The sequence below is a fragment of the Bathycoccus prasinos genome (assembly GCF_002220235.1).
Source record: "Bathycoccus prasinos genomic : chromosome_5".
NCBI lineage: Eukaryota > Viridiplantae > Chlorophyta > Mamiellophyceae > Mamiellales > Bathycoccaceae > Bathycoccus > Bathycoccus prasinos.
The window spans coordinates 430,979-446,725 of NC_024004.1; the positions used below are offsets into that span (position 1 = coordinate 430,979).

At 51.4% G+C, this 15,747-nt stretch overlaps 8 protein-coding genes across 8 annotated transcripts; 5 read left to right on the forward strand and 3 right to left on the reverse strand.

Annotated features, from left to right (window-relative positions):
• Positions 1 to 168: 168 nt before the first annotated feature.
• Positions 169 to 1,137, forward strand: Bathy05g02430 (unknown protein; the record flags this gene model as incomplete). Its single annotated transcript, XM_007513176.1, has 1 exon — positions 169 to 1,137. One exon carries the CDS (start codon positions 169 to 171, stop codon positions 1,135 to 1,137), a length of 969 nt encoding a protein of 322 aa, XP_007513238.1.
• Positions 1,138 to 1,226: 89 nt separating this feature from the next.
• On the reverse strand, positions 1,227 to 2,735 carry Bathy05g02440 (unknown protein; the record flags this gene model as incomplete). Its single annotated transcript, XM_007513148.1, has 1 exon — positions 1,227 to 2,735. The coding sequence occupies one exon, from the start codon at positions 2,733 to 2,735 to the stop codon at positions 1,227 to 1,229; it is 1,509 nt and encodes a 502-aa protein (XP_007513210.1).
• A 287-nt stretch (positions 2,736 to 3,022) lies between these two features.
• On the forward strand, positions 3,023 to 4,897 carry Bathy05g02450 (predicted protein; the record flags this gene model as incomplete). The annotated part of the gene is made up of 1 exon (XM_007512831.1): positions 3,023 to 4,897. One exon carries the CDS (start codon positions 3,023 to 3,025, stop codon positions 4,895 to 4,897), a length of 1,875 nt encoding a protein of 624 aa, XP_007512893.1.
• A 705-nt stretch (positions 4,898 to 5,602) lies between these two features.
• Positions 5,603 to 9,754, forward strand: Bathy05g02460 (predicted protein; the record flags this gene model as incomplete). Its single annotated transcript, XM_007513166.1, has 1 exon — positions 5,603 to 9,754. The coding sequence occupies one exon, from the start codon at positions 5,603 to 5,605 to the stop codon at positions 9,752 to 9,754; it is 4,152 nt and encodes a 1,383-aa protein (XP_007513228.1).
• A 185-nt stretch (positions 9,755 to 9,939) lies between these two features.
• Bathy05g02470 (pili assembly chaperone) lies at positions 9,940 to 10,908 on the forward strand (the record flags this gene model as incomplete). The annotated part of the gene is made up of 1 exon (XM_007512871.1): positions 9,940 to 10,908. One exon carries the CDS (start codon positions 9,940 to 9,942, stop codon positions 10,906 to 10,908), a length of 969 nt encoding a protein of 322 aa, XP_007512933.1.
• Positions 10,909 to 11,147: 239 nt separating this feature from the next.
• On the forward strand, positions 11,148 to 11,435 carry Bathy05g02480 (predicted protein; the record flags this gene model as incomplete). The annotated part of the gene is made up of 1 exon (XM_007513277.1): positions 11,148 to 11,435. The coding sequence occupies one exon, from the start codon at positions 11,148 to 11,150 to the stop codon at positions 11,433 to 11,435; it is 288 nt and encodes a 95-aa protein (XP_007513339.1).
• A 291-nt stretch (positions 11,436 to 11,726) lies between these two features.
• Positions 11,727 to 14,417, reverse strand: Bathy05g02490 (ATP-binding cassette superfamily; the record flags this gene model as incomplete). The annotated part of the gene is made up of 1 exon (XM_007513276.1): positions 11,727 to 14,417. The coding sequence occupies one exon, from the start codon at positions 14,415 to 14,417 to the stop codon at positions 11,727 to 11,729; it is 2,691 nt and encodes an 896-aa protein (XP_007513338.1).
• Positions 14,418 to 14,779: 362 nt separating this feature from the next.
• On the reverse strand, positions 14,780 to 15,229 carry Bathy05g02500 (unknown protein; the record flags this gene model as incomplete). The annotated part of the gene is made up of 1 exon (XM_007513099.1): positions 14,780 to 15,229. The coding sequence occupies one exon, from the start codon at positions 15,227 to 15,229 to the stop codon at positions 14,780 to 14,782; it is 450 nt and encodes a 149-aa protein (XP_007513161.1).
• Between the last annotated feature and the right edge of the window lie 518 nt (positions 15,230 to 15,747).

Genomic DNA, 15,747 nt, shown 5'->3' on the forward strand with positions numbered 1-15,747 from the left:
GTGTTTGCGCCGGCGTGCGCAAAAAAAACCATTTTAATTAACCTTAAAATAAAACAAGAGCACAAAAACTTTTTATCTCTTTTGGATATTTGCTTCGTTGGATTTTTTGCGCTCGTCTTTTTGGACTGTTTCGAAGGTCACGTCTCGCCCCTTAAAAGTTATGAAGATATGAACACAAAGGAGAGCGAGAACAACAACAACAACAACAACGAGAACAACAAAAGCCCTACACCCGGAAGAAGAAGAGGAACACAGATAGAGGACATCAGGTACGCGAGTGAGAAGATTTTGAGTGGTTTTTGTGACGGTGGTGGTGTTGCGACTGCTTTTGGAGAGTCATCAAAATCATCATCCCCTGTGGTCGCGCGCGAGGAGGCGTCTCGACGCGCGATGGAAGGGTTGCTGCTGCTCGATGATGAAGACGATTCAGACGACGATTCAGACGACGACGACAAGGAGGGTTTACTGTTGGAGAAGGCGAAAACGACGAAACTGTTACCCAAGGAAACGAAAGCGGTCGTCGATATGATCAGGAGAGATGCATCAAACGCGTTGAAATTCGCACTGATGAGTTGTGGTTGTTCCAACAAGAACCCAACAGTCGCCGGCGAGATGTTTGCGACGCGAGAGATTTTATTTCCGGGTCGAGGAGGAGTTTTAGGAGAAGGAAAAGAAGAACGAGACGATGATGAGAACGATTTTGACGATGATGATATCGCCGATATAAAAGATAAAATACTGTCGCGGAAAACGATGGAGTTTTGGGAAGCCGCGGTGAGCAGGATAGAGTTTGAATACGAGAGGAGGAACGATAGCGCGAGAATCGAAGCCGCCGCGAAGCGGGTTCGCGCGCGGTACAACGAGTTTCTTTCCCAGTACGTCTACGCGTTAGACGCAAAGTACAGAGAGGATAAAGAAAACAGATCCGCGAACGAAGCGATGGATAATTTGAAGTTACGCGTGTCGTTGTTAAAAGACGCGGTGATGAAACGGAGAGAAGGCGACAAGGCGAGAATTTTTAGTAAAAAGTTTGCGTTGGAAGCGAAACATTTACTCGTGGAGTTGAAGATGCCTTCGCCGGAAGCGGTGGCGTTGTATCAGTTCGTCAGTTCGATAGATTTAGCAAACAACAAATAGAAAGAATAGTCGTTATAGTAGTTCTTCGATTAGTGTATTATATAATGTACAAATGTATCATCTCTCTCTCGTTTTTCTTCTCTCGTTTTTCATTTCGACGGGGGTTTAGACGTTTCTCGATACTCGGACGATTCCAGCGTGACCGTGTTTGTTTTTCCGAAGATGACGACCTCGGCGCGAACCACGCCGTCTTCTAACCGTTCGACGACATTTCCGTGAAACCCTTTGAACGGTCCGTTAAATATTTCTAAATCGTACGTCTTTTTCTTCGCTTTCTTTTCTTCTTCTTCTTCGGTTGGATTCTCCGCTCTCAACTCTGCGACCCGTTCCGTGCGTTTCTTCATCTTCACGCCATAAATGTTTGTCTCTTCTTCCTCTCTCTTGGACAAATCCATCTCGCTCATCAATTCTTTAATTTTCGCGTCGTATTCAACTCTGGACACAATCGTCGGCGCCGAAGCTCGGATTAAACTTTCAAACAACCCGGGGTCAATCGGCTCGGCGATTTCGCGTCGCGTCGCCTGTCGTTTCCCGAAACTCGTCGTCCCACCCGTCGCCAAACCTTGGACAAAGTACTCGCTCTCTAAACTTCGAATAGTGTCTTGAGACATGTTTGCAATTTTCGCGAGGATGAACCCAGCCTGTATCGGTTCGCCCTCAACAATCAATTGTCGAATTTCTAAATCCGTTCTCCCGTGCGTCTCTTCTTCGGCCAAAACAAACCCGGGGGGAGGTTTTCGCGGACACCACACGTCCACCACTCCAGAAACGTTCAAGCAATTTGCCATCGCCGCGTTTTCTCGCATTTCTGAGCATTCAATCGTGTACCACATCGCTTCATCACTGGAAGCCGAAGCGTCGCTCTCTCCTCCCGATGATGATCCTTTCGCCTTTTCGCTCGTCGACGCGTTTACGAACGAATTCAACAAATGATCTCTCGCGTACGACCGTTTTCGCTCCGTCATCTCCTCCCCTTGAAACGTCTCTTTCAGGACATTCTCCACGTTCGCCGAATTTGCCACGGTAAACTCCGCGTCTTCAATACCTGCATCGGTCGTCGCCGCCTCCGCCGCCGCCCTCCTCCTCGTCGTCGTCGGCATCCTCCCGCTTCTCAATCTCCTCCTCTCCCGTCGATCGTTCAACTCTCGCGCTACGTTCTCTTTCGTCGACTCTTCTTCTTTCTTCCTCATTTTATACATCTTCAGTGGATCTTTCCCGTCTTGTTCGTCCACTTTGGCGTAGGCCAATCTCTCCGCCAGGTCGATTTTCTTCCCGGGCGATTGTGGCACTCGCAACTGTTTCAAACTTTCTTTCAATTCCGTCGCTTTCATCGCGGAGGAAATGGAGAGGAACTCCTCGAACGTCTTCTTTTTTTCCTCTGTCTCCTTTTCTTCTTCTTTTTCCTCCTCGTCGTTCGTTTCTTTCGTCGTCGCTTGAAGAACAAAAGAAGAAGAGAATCTCTTTTCGTTGTTGTTGTTGACGGCGCTGCTCCTTTTCTTAATCATCGAAGCGCTCGTTCTTCTTCTTTTACTGAGAGTACTCAAACCGCATCCTGCGCCGAAAAAAATCCTCGTCTGAATCCTCGTCGTCGTCGTCATTCTCTTTTTAATAATACTAATTTGCCCCGAAAGGTTTGTTGTGTGGTCGCGTTTCAAAGCAGCGCAACAATAACGTGCGTGTAATGAATGAATGGTTCGTCTTGTGAAGAGTTGTTTTTGCCCTAAAAAAATGTTTGGGGACAAACGCACTCCTAAACTCTAATACATTTGAGGCGAATTTGTCTTTTGGAAGAAGCGTTCGTCACATTCAGCAGAGACGAAACCACGCGCGCGCGCACACTCGACGAGACAGAGAGTCAGAGAGAGTAGTAATACTACTACTAATAATGGTTGACGATGATGACGACAAGTACAACAAAAAAAAAGCGCTTCCGGTTCCTAAATTTACGACGAGGCAAACGACGACATCATCCTTGACGCCGGATGGGAAAACGAGGAAAGAGCGATCGATGGGAGGAGGTTTAGGAGGACAGTCGTCAAAGTCCGCGCAGAATTCACCACAAAATCAATTCGATTCGAATCGCTTGGCGGCGAAATTGGATTTCTTATCCGCGAGAGTGAACTTTGACGGCGAAGAGGAGACGCAAACGAAAGTACACAACGCGTTGGACCGATTGTCGTTTGCAACGCAAGTGCACCACACGGCGGACGCGTTCGGGCAAGCGCTGACGGACGCGAAGGAAGAGGTTGGAGAGTACGCTTTGAAAGCGGCGGAGTCGGTGGCGAGGTTTCAAGCGACGCAATACGCGGCGAAATGGATGCCGTTGGAAACGAACGTGAACTTGAAGCCGACGTACGTGAAGGTACCGGTGAGTACGGTGGAACGGTTGAAATTTTACGAGGACGAGAACGTGCGGCAGATTGTCGCGCAACATTTAATCGAGAAGGAGACGATATTAGCCGAGAACGCCGGGTTGAGGAGTTTAGTGCCTGGTTTGCAAGACGAGGTATCGTCTGAGCAGGTGGCAAATATTCGAGAGACGGAAGACGGCGTCAATCGCGCGCTGTTGTTAGCCGCGGTGGAGGAGATTGCAAAGTTGAAAACGAGAGTGACCGTGTTGGAAGGCGAGGCGGCGAAACATCGAGTCACCTCCGCTGGATTTGGGTTGATTGGTGTGAACGCGAGCGAACATTCTGGGGAGATTGCCGAACACGCGAGGAAGTTGACGACGGAATTGGCGAGAGTGGAGGAAGATAACGGAAGACAGAAGTGGTTAATCGGCGAGAAGGATAAGGAGATTGAAACGATTAAAGGTAAGTTCATGGATACGTATCAGTACTCGTTAGAGGAGAGGTTGCAGGAAAGCACGGAAGCGTTGGAAGTGGCGGCGAACTTACAAGGAGAGCAGTTGCAGTATTTAGAAGACCACGCGTTGAAAGTGCTGGCGAAAAAGAACGAAAAGTTGGACGATTTGGTCTACCAGTTAGAAACGTTGGCTTCGCACCGAGAGCAAACGAGAGAACATTTGACGGCGTTTTTGGAACGAAACGACGAGACAGTGGTGTCTATTTTGTGTTCATTGGCTGGGTTTTCGAGCAAAAAAACGAAAGAGATTGTAGAACACCGACGAAGTCGATCGTTAACTGGGAGATTGGCGTGGTTAGGGAAGAACTTGAAACCGGTGAGTAGCGCTTTATCGAACGCGTTGATGGCGTGCGCTTCTCCGCCGGGAGGGATACCGCGCGAAGGCGACGCGATTTTAGCAGACGCGGCGGCGGATACAAAAAATACTACCACCATTACTACGAGCAGCACGAGTGATGAAGACTCCTTGACGAAAGCAGCAGCACCGGAAAAGAACGCGGCGGGGGAAAGTAGCGATGATAGCAAAGAGAAAGAAAAGAAAGCAGACGGCGGCGGGGAAGCGAAAAAAGAAGAAGACAAAGAAGAAACCAAAAAAGAAACGCATCGAGAAGAAGAAGAATCAAACGCGACGATAAAAGTCCCCGAACGTAGCCGCTCGCGTCCAAAACCAAAAAGTCCTCGTAAAAACGAGAAAACCAGCGGTTTCCACGGATTCGACGACCCGGAAGCAGCCGCGAGAGAGGCGAAAAAAAGAGCCAAAGAACGCGCGGCGTTGCCGGCGCCGAAACTCATCGGTCGAGCCGCCGAACGCGAAGCCGAAAAGATGCGCCAACGAGAGAAAAGTGGCTTCGGGGGTTTTGGAAGCGAGGCGGAAAGTTCCGACGACTCCGATTAAATCGTTACTGTTGTTATTTATTCATCGTACGCGTCGTCGTTGTTCTTTCACCTCTTCTGCTCTTTCTCGCTACTCCTATCTTTTCGACTACTCTCACTCCTACTTTTATTATTCTCACTACGCTTACTTTTCTCATCGTCGTCGTCATCATCATCGTCGTCATTACCGCCACCCTCGTCGTCCATTTCCCCGTAATATCCGGGATCTTTCATCATGCACTCTCTCAGCGCGGTCGTTTCCTCGACACATTTCGCGACGAAATCTTCCTCGTTCGCCTTCGCGTCGTCCACGCATTTTTCCCAACATATGAATTCCTGTTTACACGACCCGCCTTTCATGTACGCGCAGAATCCGCACGTTTCTTCCTCCTCCTCTTCCGTTGCTTCGAGTTGTTCCTCTTTATTCTTAGTATTATCGTTCTTATTCTTTTCCTCGATTTCTTTTGCTTTCGCTGCTTCTTCTTTCGTCATCTTTCGATGCAACACGTGTTCCGTTACAGTCTGACGTAATTTCCCCGCACAAGTGTTGCACTCTCTCTCTCTCTCTTTCCTTCTTCCGGGAAGACAAAGAAGACGACAAAGAAGAGAGCGTCTCTCTGCCTCTCCGCTCTTTTACACGCGTAATCATTTTCTGTCCTCCCGCTTTTTCTGCGGAGAGACGCGATACAACAACGCAGAGAGAGAAGAGCGCGTTGAAATCAGAGCGATGGCGAACGATGAGCGGAGGACATCCTCGTGGGCGACGGACGCCGCCGTCGATCTCCTCAACAGCTCGAAACTCACCTCGAACGCGTCGGAAAAACTGGAAAAACTGAAACAAATCGAAGAACTCTTTCGCGGGAACACCTTCAACAAAGACGACGACCAAGAGAGCGAGGCAAAAGACGCGATGACGGTCGTGTTGCGCCCGATGTTTGAATCGATCGTGACGGAAACCGATCCGCGAGTGCGCAAGTTCGGGTGCGAATTGAGCGAACGCGTGTGCGTTTTACTCGGAGAAAACATGTCCACTCTCTCGTCCGCATCGTCCGTCTCGTCGAGAGCGGCGGTGGAACGCAACGGAGGACATTTCGCGTCTGTGTTGGAGAGTTTGTTCGTCTTAGTCTCCGACGGGCAATTTCCAGCGGTGCAAAAGAGAGCGACGGCGGCGAGCGCGAACGCGTTTCGAGAAGTTTTAGTGAACGCGGCGATCGAAGGCGCGAACGTCGATCCGATGATTGATTCGGAGGGTTCGTTAGACGAGGGAGAGGAGAAGACGAATACACAGACGACGAAGAAGAAGACGAAGAAGAAAGAGCAATATTCAAACGTCGCTTTGATGTGGGAGAAAGCGTTGGCGCTGGCGCGCGCGATAAGCGCGAACGTCTCGAACGAAACAGTCAACGACGGCGTGCGAATGCAATCGGCAAAGTTTTGCGAAAGCGCGTGCTTACTTTTAGCCGGCGTCGGGTGGGGGGCCTCGGTCGTCAAGCCGACGCATAAGTTGTTGAAATTGGACGAGTTGGGAAAGTTGTCGGACGAGAAAAGGGACGCTTTAGGGGACGGGCTGAAAGTAACCATCGAGAAAGGCGCGAAACCGTGCGGACCGTTTACGTTGACCTTAATTGGCGCGCTGGGGACGGTGTGCGTGAAATCGGAGAGACACGCGGTAGAATCGTTACAGGCGCTGGTGAACGCGTCTTCGACCTTGAGTAAACGGTTTAAATCTGAGGAGGGTAGCGGTGGTAGTAGCGGTGGTGCTATTTCCGCGTCGGCGAAAGCGTCGGCGTCGAAAGCGTTCGCGCAAACGTTTACGGAAATTGCCAAGAAAGCGCCTTCGTTTGCTATTTCCGGAGAATTAAAAGATGGATTAGCTTCGGCGTGTAGAGAATTGGGCGCGACCGCGGCGTTTGAACAAGCGATGCGACAGAGAGAGCGGGAGAGAGGGAAGAGCGCGTTGTTGAAGAACGCGGCGGGCGGCGGCGGTTCCTCGATTCGAGGCGGGAGTGGCATTAAGCGAGAACGATCAGAGGACGCTTCTTTAGCGCCGTTAACGGCGGGTGGGGACGACGGCGGGATGAAGAGAGCGCGTTTACGCGCTCCGCCGCCACCGCCGCCGTTACAACAGCAGCAGTTTCAATATTACCAGCAGCAACAACAACAGCCGTATTATCATCAGCAACAACCAGTACATTACGGAGGCGCGGGGTTGCCGATGATGCAACAACCGCACCACGTTGTCAGTCTAGGTGGACACGGGATTCCACCTCCGCCACCGCCGGCGCCGTTACACCCGAGAACTGATCCCGGGATTTTACAACAAGTTTTAGCAACTTTAGAACAACTCGCGGCGTCGGATTTGAACATGTTGCAGAATTTTGTGACGCAGTTAGGGACGACGTCGCCAGCCGCCTTGGCGGACGCGGTGCTTTTATTCTTTAGAAATCCGGCGACGACATTGAATCAAGCGGTTTTGGGGATGAATTTTGCGCCTACTCAAGGTGCGCTCGCTCCGGCGGCGCCTTCATCGCTGGAAAATGCGCAACAGAAAGACTTGGGCACCGGGGCGATTCTTTCCGCCATCGCCCGCGTGCAGAAGCTTTCGAAAAGTGCAAATCGTAAATTCGCGTTGGATTGCGCCAAACGCATACGAGCGTACGGAGCACTGAGAGCCGATGGCGACGCCAAGGCGAATTCATTGAGTAGTATTCGATTAGCGCTCATAGCACGATTAGCCTGCGCGGATGCGATTCCAGACGGTTCTTCCGTCGGTAGCGGTAATAATAATAGTAAGAAGAACGAAGACGAAGACGGGGAAGAGGACCGAAATCAACGGCCACCCATGGCGACCGAAACGAAAGTTGGCGTTTTGAAACCGATGGATGGGAATCTTCGAATAGCGTCCCACGTCGCCGACGCGCCGATGGTTGCTCGTTCGATTTTGTTCCCGGTGGACGATGAGAACGCGCCTTTAGAAAGAGACGGCGTGCAATCGTGCGCGAGATGGTTAGCTGCGTTGCACGCGGCGGAGCTCGCGCAGAGTTTAGGCGCTTCATCCGCGAAAGCGGAAAACAATAAAAAGAAGAAGAAAAAAGACGAAGACGCCGCCAACGCGCAGGACAAAGACGGGTTTCACTACTACTCCATGGGCGTGCGCAAAGATGACGCCATTCGCGCCGTCATGCGCATTCTCGCCTCCGACCCTCGCGCCAGAAGACACGAAATCTCCGAAAAAAGGCTCACGGGCGAAAAGAAACTCCTCTCAAAAATTCTCTGTGAAATTCCGTTCGATATTCCTAATAAAGCCTGGGACGCGCTTCGCGAGATGCTCGGTATGAGCGGCATCGACGAATACGACGTATCTCGAGACGAGGCGTTTAGCGTCGAATCGAACAAGAACGACGATTCTGTCGTGAACCTTGCGTTGCACGTGTTGAGAGATTTGTGCGTCGACCGACCACCGGCGCGAGCAAACGCGTTGGAAATTCTCTTAGAGTGTGCGACGAACACGGACGCGAGCGCGGACGAACGCACGAGGGCGAAAGCTATTCGTCTCGTGGCGAATCGATTACACCAACAGCACGCGGCTGAGGCGGACGCGAGTACGACTGGGGTGATAACAACCAACGAAGTTGAGCAGTACGCCATCAAATCGGCGACGGAGAACGGCCGCGATATTGGTGCGGCGCAGTTGCAATTAGCCAACGAAGCGATCGAGGCGCGCGCGATTGAAAAGAACGAAGCGGAAGCCATCAAAGGCATGACGACTGGAATTGAAGACACCGCGGAACAAGAAGGCGACGACCATCGAGAGAAAGAAGAAAGGGAGGAAGAGCAAGAACTGTCCGACCCGTACGCGAGCGCGAAAAAGATTGCCGTTGCGCCTTCTTTGCTTTTGTGCGCGTTGACTGCGAAAAATCCGTCTTTACTTCCAAACGTCCTCGCGGCGTACGAAGCGCTTCCTCTCGAACTTCGCGAAGGATTGCACGGACCAGTCGCTGGCTTAGCCCGGCGGTTAGGCCCATCATCTCCCGACATTGTTCGTGTCATCGCATCTTCTACGATCGAATCGAGGCCGTTGATACTGTACATCGTCCAAGCGCTCGCTAAAGCCTCCGCGCCGGCACCGTTGCCGAAAGCGCTCGTGAACGCTTGCGAAACGCTCGCGGTTGAATCGACCAAAAAAGATTCGAGTTTACCGGACGCTTACATGGAAGTTGCTCTTGTTTTCGGGTCCATCGAAAAAGAGAAAGCCAAAGAATTGCTCCCAAAACTGGTGGACGTGCCTTCGCCGTCGGCGTTTGAATGCGCCGTCGTGAGTTTGCAAAACTCCAACCTCGAAGCTCGGGCGTCCGCCACGGACGTTCTCGTCGCCTTGCACGAACTCGACATTCGCACCACCGACGACGCCGCAAACGACACCGCGAATAAAGCAGGAGTCTCCCTCAAATCGCTCGTCAACGTTTGCAACACCTGCTTCTCTGCCGATACCGCGGACTACTTCACCTCCTCTGCGGTGGCCTCGGCGCTTTCGCATCTCGTCGACCGAACGCCTCTGCCGAAACTCTTCATGCGCACCGCCATGCTCGCGGAAACCGCGCACCCGTCGCTGAAAGAATTCTCCCTGGAACTTCTCGAAAAGCTCGCGAAAAGAAAAGTCTGGACGATGGACCGCGGCATCTGGGAGGGTTTCGCGCGAAGCTGCAAAAAAGCCGCGCCGCGGTCCTTCCCCGTGCTCGCGAACATGTTGCCCATGGACAAGACGAAGGAAATTTTAGAAAAATTCGGTACGCATTTGCGAGCGCCTTTGAAAGCGTACGCGGAAGCGACCGGCGCGAAGAATTTGTTGGACGTTTTGAAGGAGGATGAAGAGGTTTAAAGAGGAGGATTAGGAGAAGAAGACGCGTAGAAAAGAGAGAAGACTTCGTCAAAGTCCGTTGCGATTATGATCAGATGATAGCGTTTTAGTTCTCTTCGTTAAGAATTCATCAATTCAACACAAGTCTCCTCTGCTTCCATTTTATCCATTTTTAGTCCGCATTGTAAAGGAAATACAAAACAAACATGCACGCGTCGATTTTGCCCTCTCATCGCGCAGCATCATCTCGGGTGTCTGATAACCACAGATTGGAACTTCATCGTCTGCGTCGCGTGCGTCGTTCTTACGTTTCTTCTTCTTCATCTTTTTCGGCCTCGGAAGCGACGACGACGACGACGGGGAAAACACCATCGTCATCATCATCATCAACGAAAGAAGGCATTAAACTGGAACTGATCAAACTCGGCGCGAAAACCGATCGAGGGCAACTCCTCTTCCCGCAAAAAGCGTACGCGCCGTTAGACGAGTACAACCGGAAACACAGAGAGGAAGTGAAAGTATTGGTGGAGCTCTTGACATCGTACCCAGTATCGACGGGGAACTCCAACAAAATCGAGAAAGAGCAGTTAAACGGAGAGTGGGAGTGCGTGTTGGCGACGAAGCAGATTTTCCGCTCTTCTCCATTCTTCATGGCCATTCAAGACTCGTTCGGGGACGCGACGTTTGGCGATGCGAAAAGTTCCGAGGTGTTCTTTCGTCTGCACGACTTGCAAGTCATGTCGTGGGGGGCGTCGACGGTGGGAAGAGTCGCGCAACGCATCGACGTCGAAAAGAAGACGTTAGAATCAGACTTCGACACGATATTATTCAAATCGACCGTGATTCCCATCCTTGGATGGTTTAAGCTCTTGCCGACGTTCGGGGGAAGGGTGGTTTCTTTCGCCGAAAATATGGACGTGGACGAAACGACCGGTCGCGTAGATTTGGAGCTCGTGAAAACGAGAGTCGAACGAACGGAGGGCATTCCCGAACCGCCTCTCTTTTTACCGTGGTTCTTAGATCGAGACTATCCCGTGAACAGAGTATGGAAACTGCTCCCGTGGAACAAAGGTAAGCCACCCCTCGCGACGACGTACGTGAAATACGTAGACGAGGATTTTCGGGTCATGATGGATCGAGACGGCGAGTGCTTCGTGTACGTGAAAGTAAAATAACATGTGACAGCGACGACCACCGCGAGAGGGACGGAGAGACAGTCAGACAGAGAAAGAGAAAGAGAGAGAGTAACGCGCGCGCATAAAAATTGTATGTAATAACAGCAAAAGTAGTAACATCACCTAAACATCTCGCGTTTGGGCATCGCGCGTTTCTTTCACATTCGTCACTTTCCGCCGCATCGCATAAAAAACACGAACAAGAACACTCACAGGTTTACATAACAATACTCATTCAAATGTCCGAACTCGCCGGCGCGGATAGGTTCAACATTAATTCGCAGCTCGAGGCGTTGCAAACCCGGTACGTCGGCACCGGGCACGCCGACGTCTCCAAGTACGAGTGGATCGTCAATCAACATCGAGACTCGTTAGCGCAATACGTCGGGAAACATTCCATGCTCCAATATTTCGCAGTCGCGGAGAACGAGAGCATCAGCAGAGTCGGGTACCAGATGAAACAGAAGATGCTCCTGCCGTGCGGATTACCACCACCACCGAAAGAAGAGGAGGGGGAAGACGAGTAGGAGATGTGCGTTTAATAACACGAGTGAATGAATTCAATCGGGGAGCTGCTCGAATGCGAAAGGGTTCGCACAGCGCGCGTTGTAGAAAAGTATAGCGTTTAGAATAATGTAGATGTAAGGATAGATATACGGTAGCACGAATCAATTTCGGGATGTTCGAGCGCATGCTGTGTCACATTTCAACGCGCGTTTGTATGTATAAATGGAACTCCTCTCTTTCTTTTTTTCTTTCCTTCTTCGTTTGGACGCCTCCTCTTCTCCTCGCACTCAGGCGTTTCCTCAAAAGCTCGTTTACGCTTTCGAAGAGGCGGTGTATTTCTCGCGCAACGTGTCGTCTTCGTTGAAGAAGCGCTCGTGTCTTCGCGTTCGAGTGCAGGAAACCCCGCCCAAGATTAAGCTGGTGCAAATCATGAGAAACGCGATGACGGCAAATACCAACGCCGGAACGGCTAAGCGTTCCAACTCGTCTTTGGTGATGGTGTTGGCGTCTTCACTTTTCAAAGCCGCAATGGTCGCTTCGTAGTCCGCCTTGAGCTTTTCAAAGTCGGCGACGAGTTGCTCTCGTTCGACATCCGCCCAACGTTTACGTTTGACGGAGAGAACGTGCGTGCCCATGCCGGTGCCGGCCAAGGTGGAGAGTTCGTGGATGAACATGGTCGAAGTGGCGGCGAATTTCAACTGCGCGAGACCGGCGACGCCTTTTGCAATGATGGAAGCCGGGACGGCGTTTGCACCGAAGTCCGGGAGCATCGCTTGACCTTCGGTGGATAAGACCATTTCCGCGAACGCTTTGACGGCTGGGCCAGAGCGACCCAGGGAGGTCAAATCCTTTCGAATGAACATGAACGAAAACGCGGTGATTGGCCACGTCTTTTCGCCACCCAAATCGAGCAAAGACAAATTGTCGTTGTCCCAATCGCCGTCGGCGTTTGGAATGGAGGACATAATTTGCATCACGGCGGAGCCAATGTCGGCATCCGCGGCCGTCAAGTAGTTGCCGTCTTTGTTTTGCAAGGCAACTTCGGCGAGGCCCAACGCTTGTCCGTGACCGGATTCGATGTACCCGATGGAATACTCCGTGGCGCTGATGGCGTCGGAAACGCCACCAGAACCTTCCGCGCCGACCGTGTCGGAGGGCCAAAATGGCGCCTTCGTCGGCACCGTCGGGTTCGAACTCGCCGCGTTACCCGAGCCAACACCGATGTCCCAATCACTCGGGCACACCTTGTGGAGGTATTGGGAGATCAACGACGTCGAGGAAGAACCGTAAATGCGTCGCACGACGGTAATTTCTTTACCCGCCGGTGGTGAAAAGCCAGGATTGGAGCTCAAAATGTCCGCATGGTCCCAAGTTTTGATTTTTCGAGTAAAAATCTTAGCCAAAACGCACGGTTGTAAGTCCAACGCTTTGCCATCCGGAACGCCCGGAACGTTGTGGAAGAAGGAAATCGCGCCGAGTTGGAACGGAATCGTCACGAAGCCTTTGCCGGCGTTGTTCAAGTCGGTATAATCCGCCGTAGGGACGACGATATCCCCAGAACCAAAGTGCGAATAAGGTTCGTAACCGTTGTCAGCGCCGACAAATTCTTTAATGCCGGTACTCGAGCCGACCGCGCGGTAGGACATGGACAAGTGGATTCTCGAACGCTCTTCCAAAGTGTCCATGAGTTTCCAAAAGAATTTCGACGGGTTGGTCGTCCCAGAGCCGTGAACGGGTATAGACTCCATCGATTGCAAGTTCGCCACGGAGGACTCCAAGACGTCCACTTTGGAAACGAGCAGTTCGCGCTCGTAATCGCCGTAAGATTTCCGCTTACCAGAAAACACGTCTGCGCCCATACCGTCAGTCGGTTGAGTGGCGGAAGCCAATTCAAATGTCCACGTAGTTAAAGCAATCTTTGATTCCACCTGCATTCTCATCGATGCCGTCGTCGTGCTGTCGAGCGCGTAAAACAAAAAGTCCGGAACCATGGCTTGACCTTCGTCGGATAAACAATACATCATGAACGATTTGACGAGCCTCCCGACCTCGCCGGTAAGGGTCGTTCTCGCGTAAATGTACGTAAACGCGGTAATCGGCCACACATCTTCACCATCCAAGTTAATCAAAGACACCATACTCCAATCGTCTTCAATCGATGGTAAGGTACCATACTCCGTCGCCGCTTTGGGAATGTTCGCCTCTTTCGAAACCAACTGTTGACCGAACTTGTTTTCCAAGGAAATTTCTTGAAACCCGAGCTCGTGACCGTGACCGGCGTCGATGTACCCAATTGAATACTGGTTCTCAGCGATTGCGTTTGCCACGTTACCGCTTCCTTGCCGAGGTAACGCGTACGTCGCATCCGGAGGGAACAAATCTGCATTTTTCGAAACGCCGCCGGTCCAAACGTCAGGACACGCCTTGGACAAATAACTCGTAATCCCGAACGTCGAACTCGACCCGTCCGATCGATGGATGATCGTAATCGGTTGCCCAGCCGGGACAGATAAGTTCGGGTTGTCCGCGACAATCGTCGCATGGTCCCAGGTCGTGATCTGTCTTAAAAAGATCTTCGCCAACGTACAGCTGGTCAAGTTCAATCGACCGGCGACGCCCAAGTCGTCCGCGGCGACGTTGTGAAAGAAACTCACCGCGCCGAGCTGAAACGGCACTTGCACGACAGTACCAGCGAAACCGCTGTGTTGAGTGCTGCTCAACGGAATATCTGCGGAACCAAAGTCCGAAACGTCCCCGATGAACTCGGATTGTCCCGTCCCAGACCCGACGGCTCGGTACGTCATTCGCACCGGTTTCCCCGCTCGCTCTTCCAAAATATCCATCGCCTTCCAGAAGTACTTGGACGGGTTGGTCGTGCCAGAACCGTGCATTTCAATCGTCGTCGCGGCATCCGACGACACGGACGCCTCGACAACCCCCGAAGAAAAGAGGAAGAAAGAGAGCGAGAGGAAAGAGAAAAGCGTGGATTTCGCCGCCGCCATTCGCGCGCACTTCGTCTGCCTCTTCGGATCGCGCATCATCAGAGAGACGTTCAAAAAGCTACCAGAGTACAAAAAGAATGCGTTCTACTGCTCTGCGTTTTATCCTCGAGGAATCCCCAAAAAGTCTCGATATCGTTGTTGCTGTCCCGCGTAGTAGATCTCCCGAACGATTTAGTTTAGGTCTATACAGGGGCAAAAAGTGTGACGATTTTCAACAGCGAAAGACCAGTTTGCGCGTAGAAAAGAAAGCGTTTTTATCGCACGTTTTAAAAGACGCACACACACACAATCACACACACACACGCTCTCTCAGACAGTCCTCCAGTCTTCCACTCTCAGAGTTTCCATTTCGTGATGAGAATTCAAACGCCGTCTCGCGGGATGCCGCCGTCGCGATAATACTTCCCTCCGTAATCCGCCTCGTCTTCTCGCAACGCGTACGCTTTGCGCTCTAAATCCCTCGCTTCGTCTCTCAATTCCTTCGCTCGATTTTCCAGCTCTCTCGTTCTTTGGCGTCGGTGTCGTTCGATGCGTTTCCTCGCCATGTCGGCGGCTTCCTCCAACGCGATCGCGTCTTCTCTCAAAGAAGACGCTTTCGCTTCCAAGTGCGCTGGCTTCGTTTCTGGGTTTTCGCCGTACTCCTCCGCGGAGATTTCTTCCTCCATTAACTCGCGCTGTTTTCGATCCAACATCTCCTCTGCCTCCTCTGTTCGTTCTTTCGCAAATTCTTTCGTTTTCTCCTCAACATCTTTATTGCTTTTGGACGTAAACGACGACGAAAAGAAAGCGCCGGCTCCGGAGGACGACTTCATAGGAAACAACCACCTGCGTTTCCCCGACAACAAAGTCCTCGCCACCAAGCCGCGCTTATGTCGAAGCATGATCAATGATTCCAAAAATATCTGAAAAAGAGAGTAAAAAATAGTTCACGATGTGCGATATGATATACACTGATGAATACTGCGCGTGTATATATTCAGAGGCAAAGATGCACAACGCAGCGCGCGCGTTTCCCGCTTTCTTTTCGTATCTCAGTTCGTCTCTTCCCGAGTATTTTCTAAACCATAATTTAGGGTTTTGGTGTCCTTCAAAAAGCTCAAGCAAAACGAACGAAAAATCTTTAGAAAAAGACTGTTGTGCTGCGATGATGATGATGATAATGATGACGACGACGCTGAGAAAAGAGGACGAGCACTGCTGCGCGTAAGAATACTAATCTTTTTTGACTACGATAAGAAGAACGAACCTTGATTGAACCTACGACGGAAGAGTTTTAGAGAGAGAAAAAAGATGCGGATGATTTGCGTGAATTCTCACGGCGGTGTTGGGG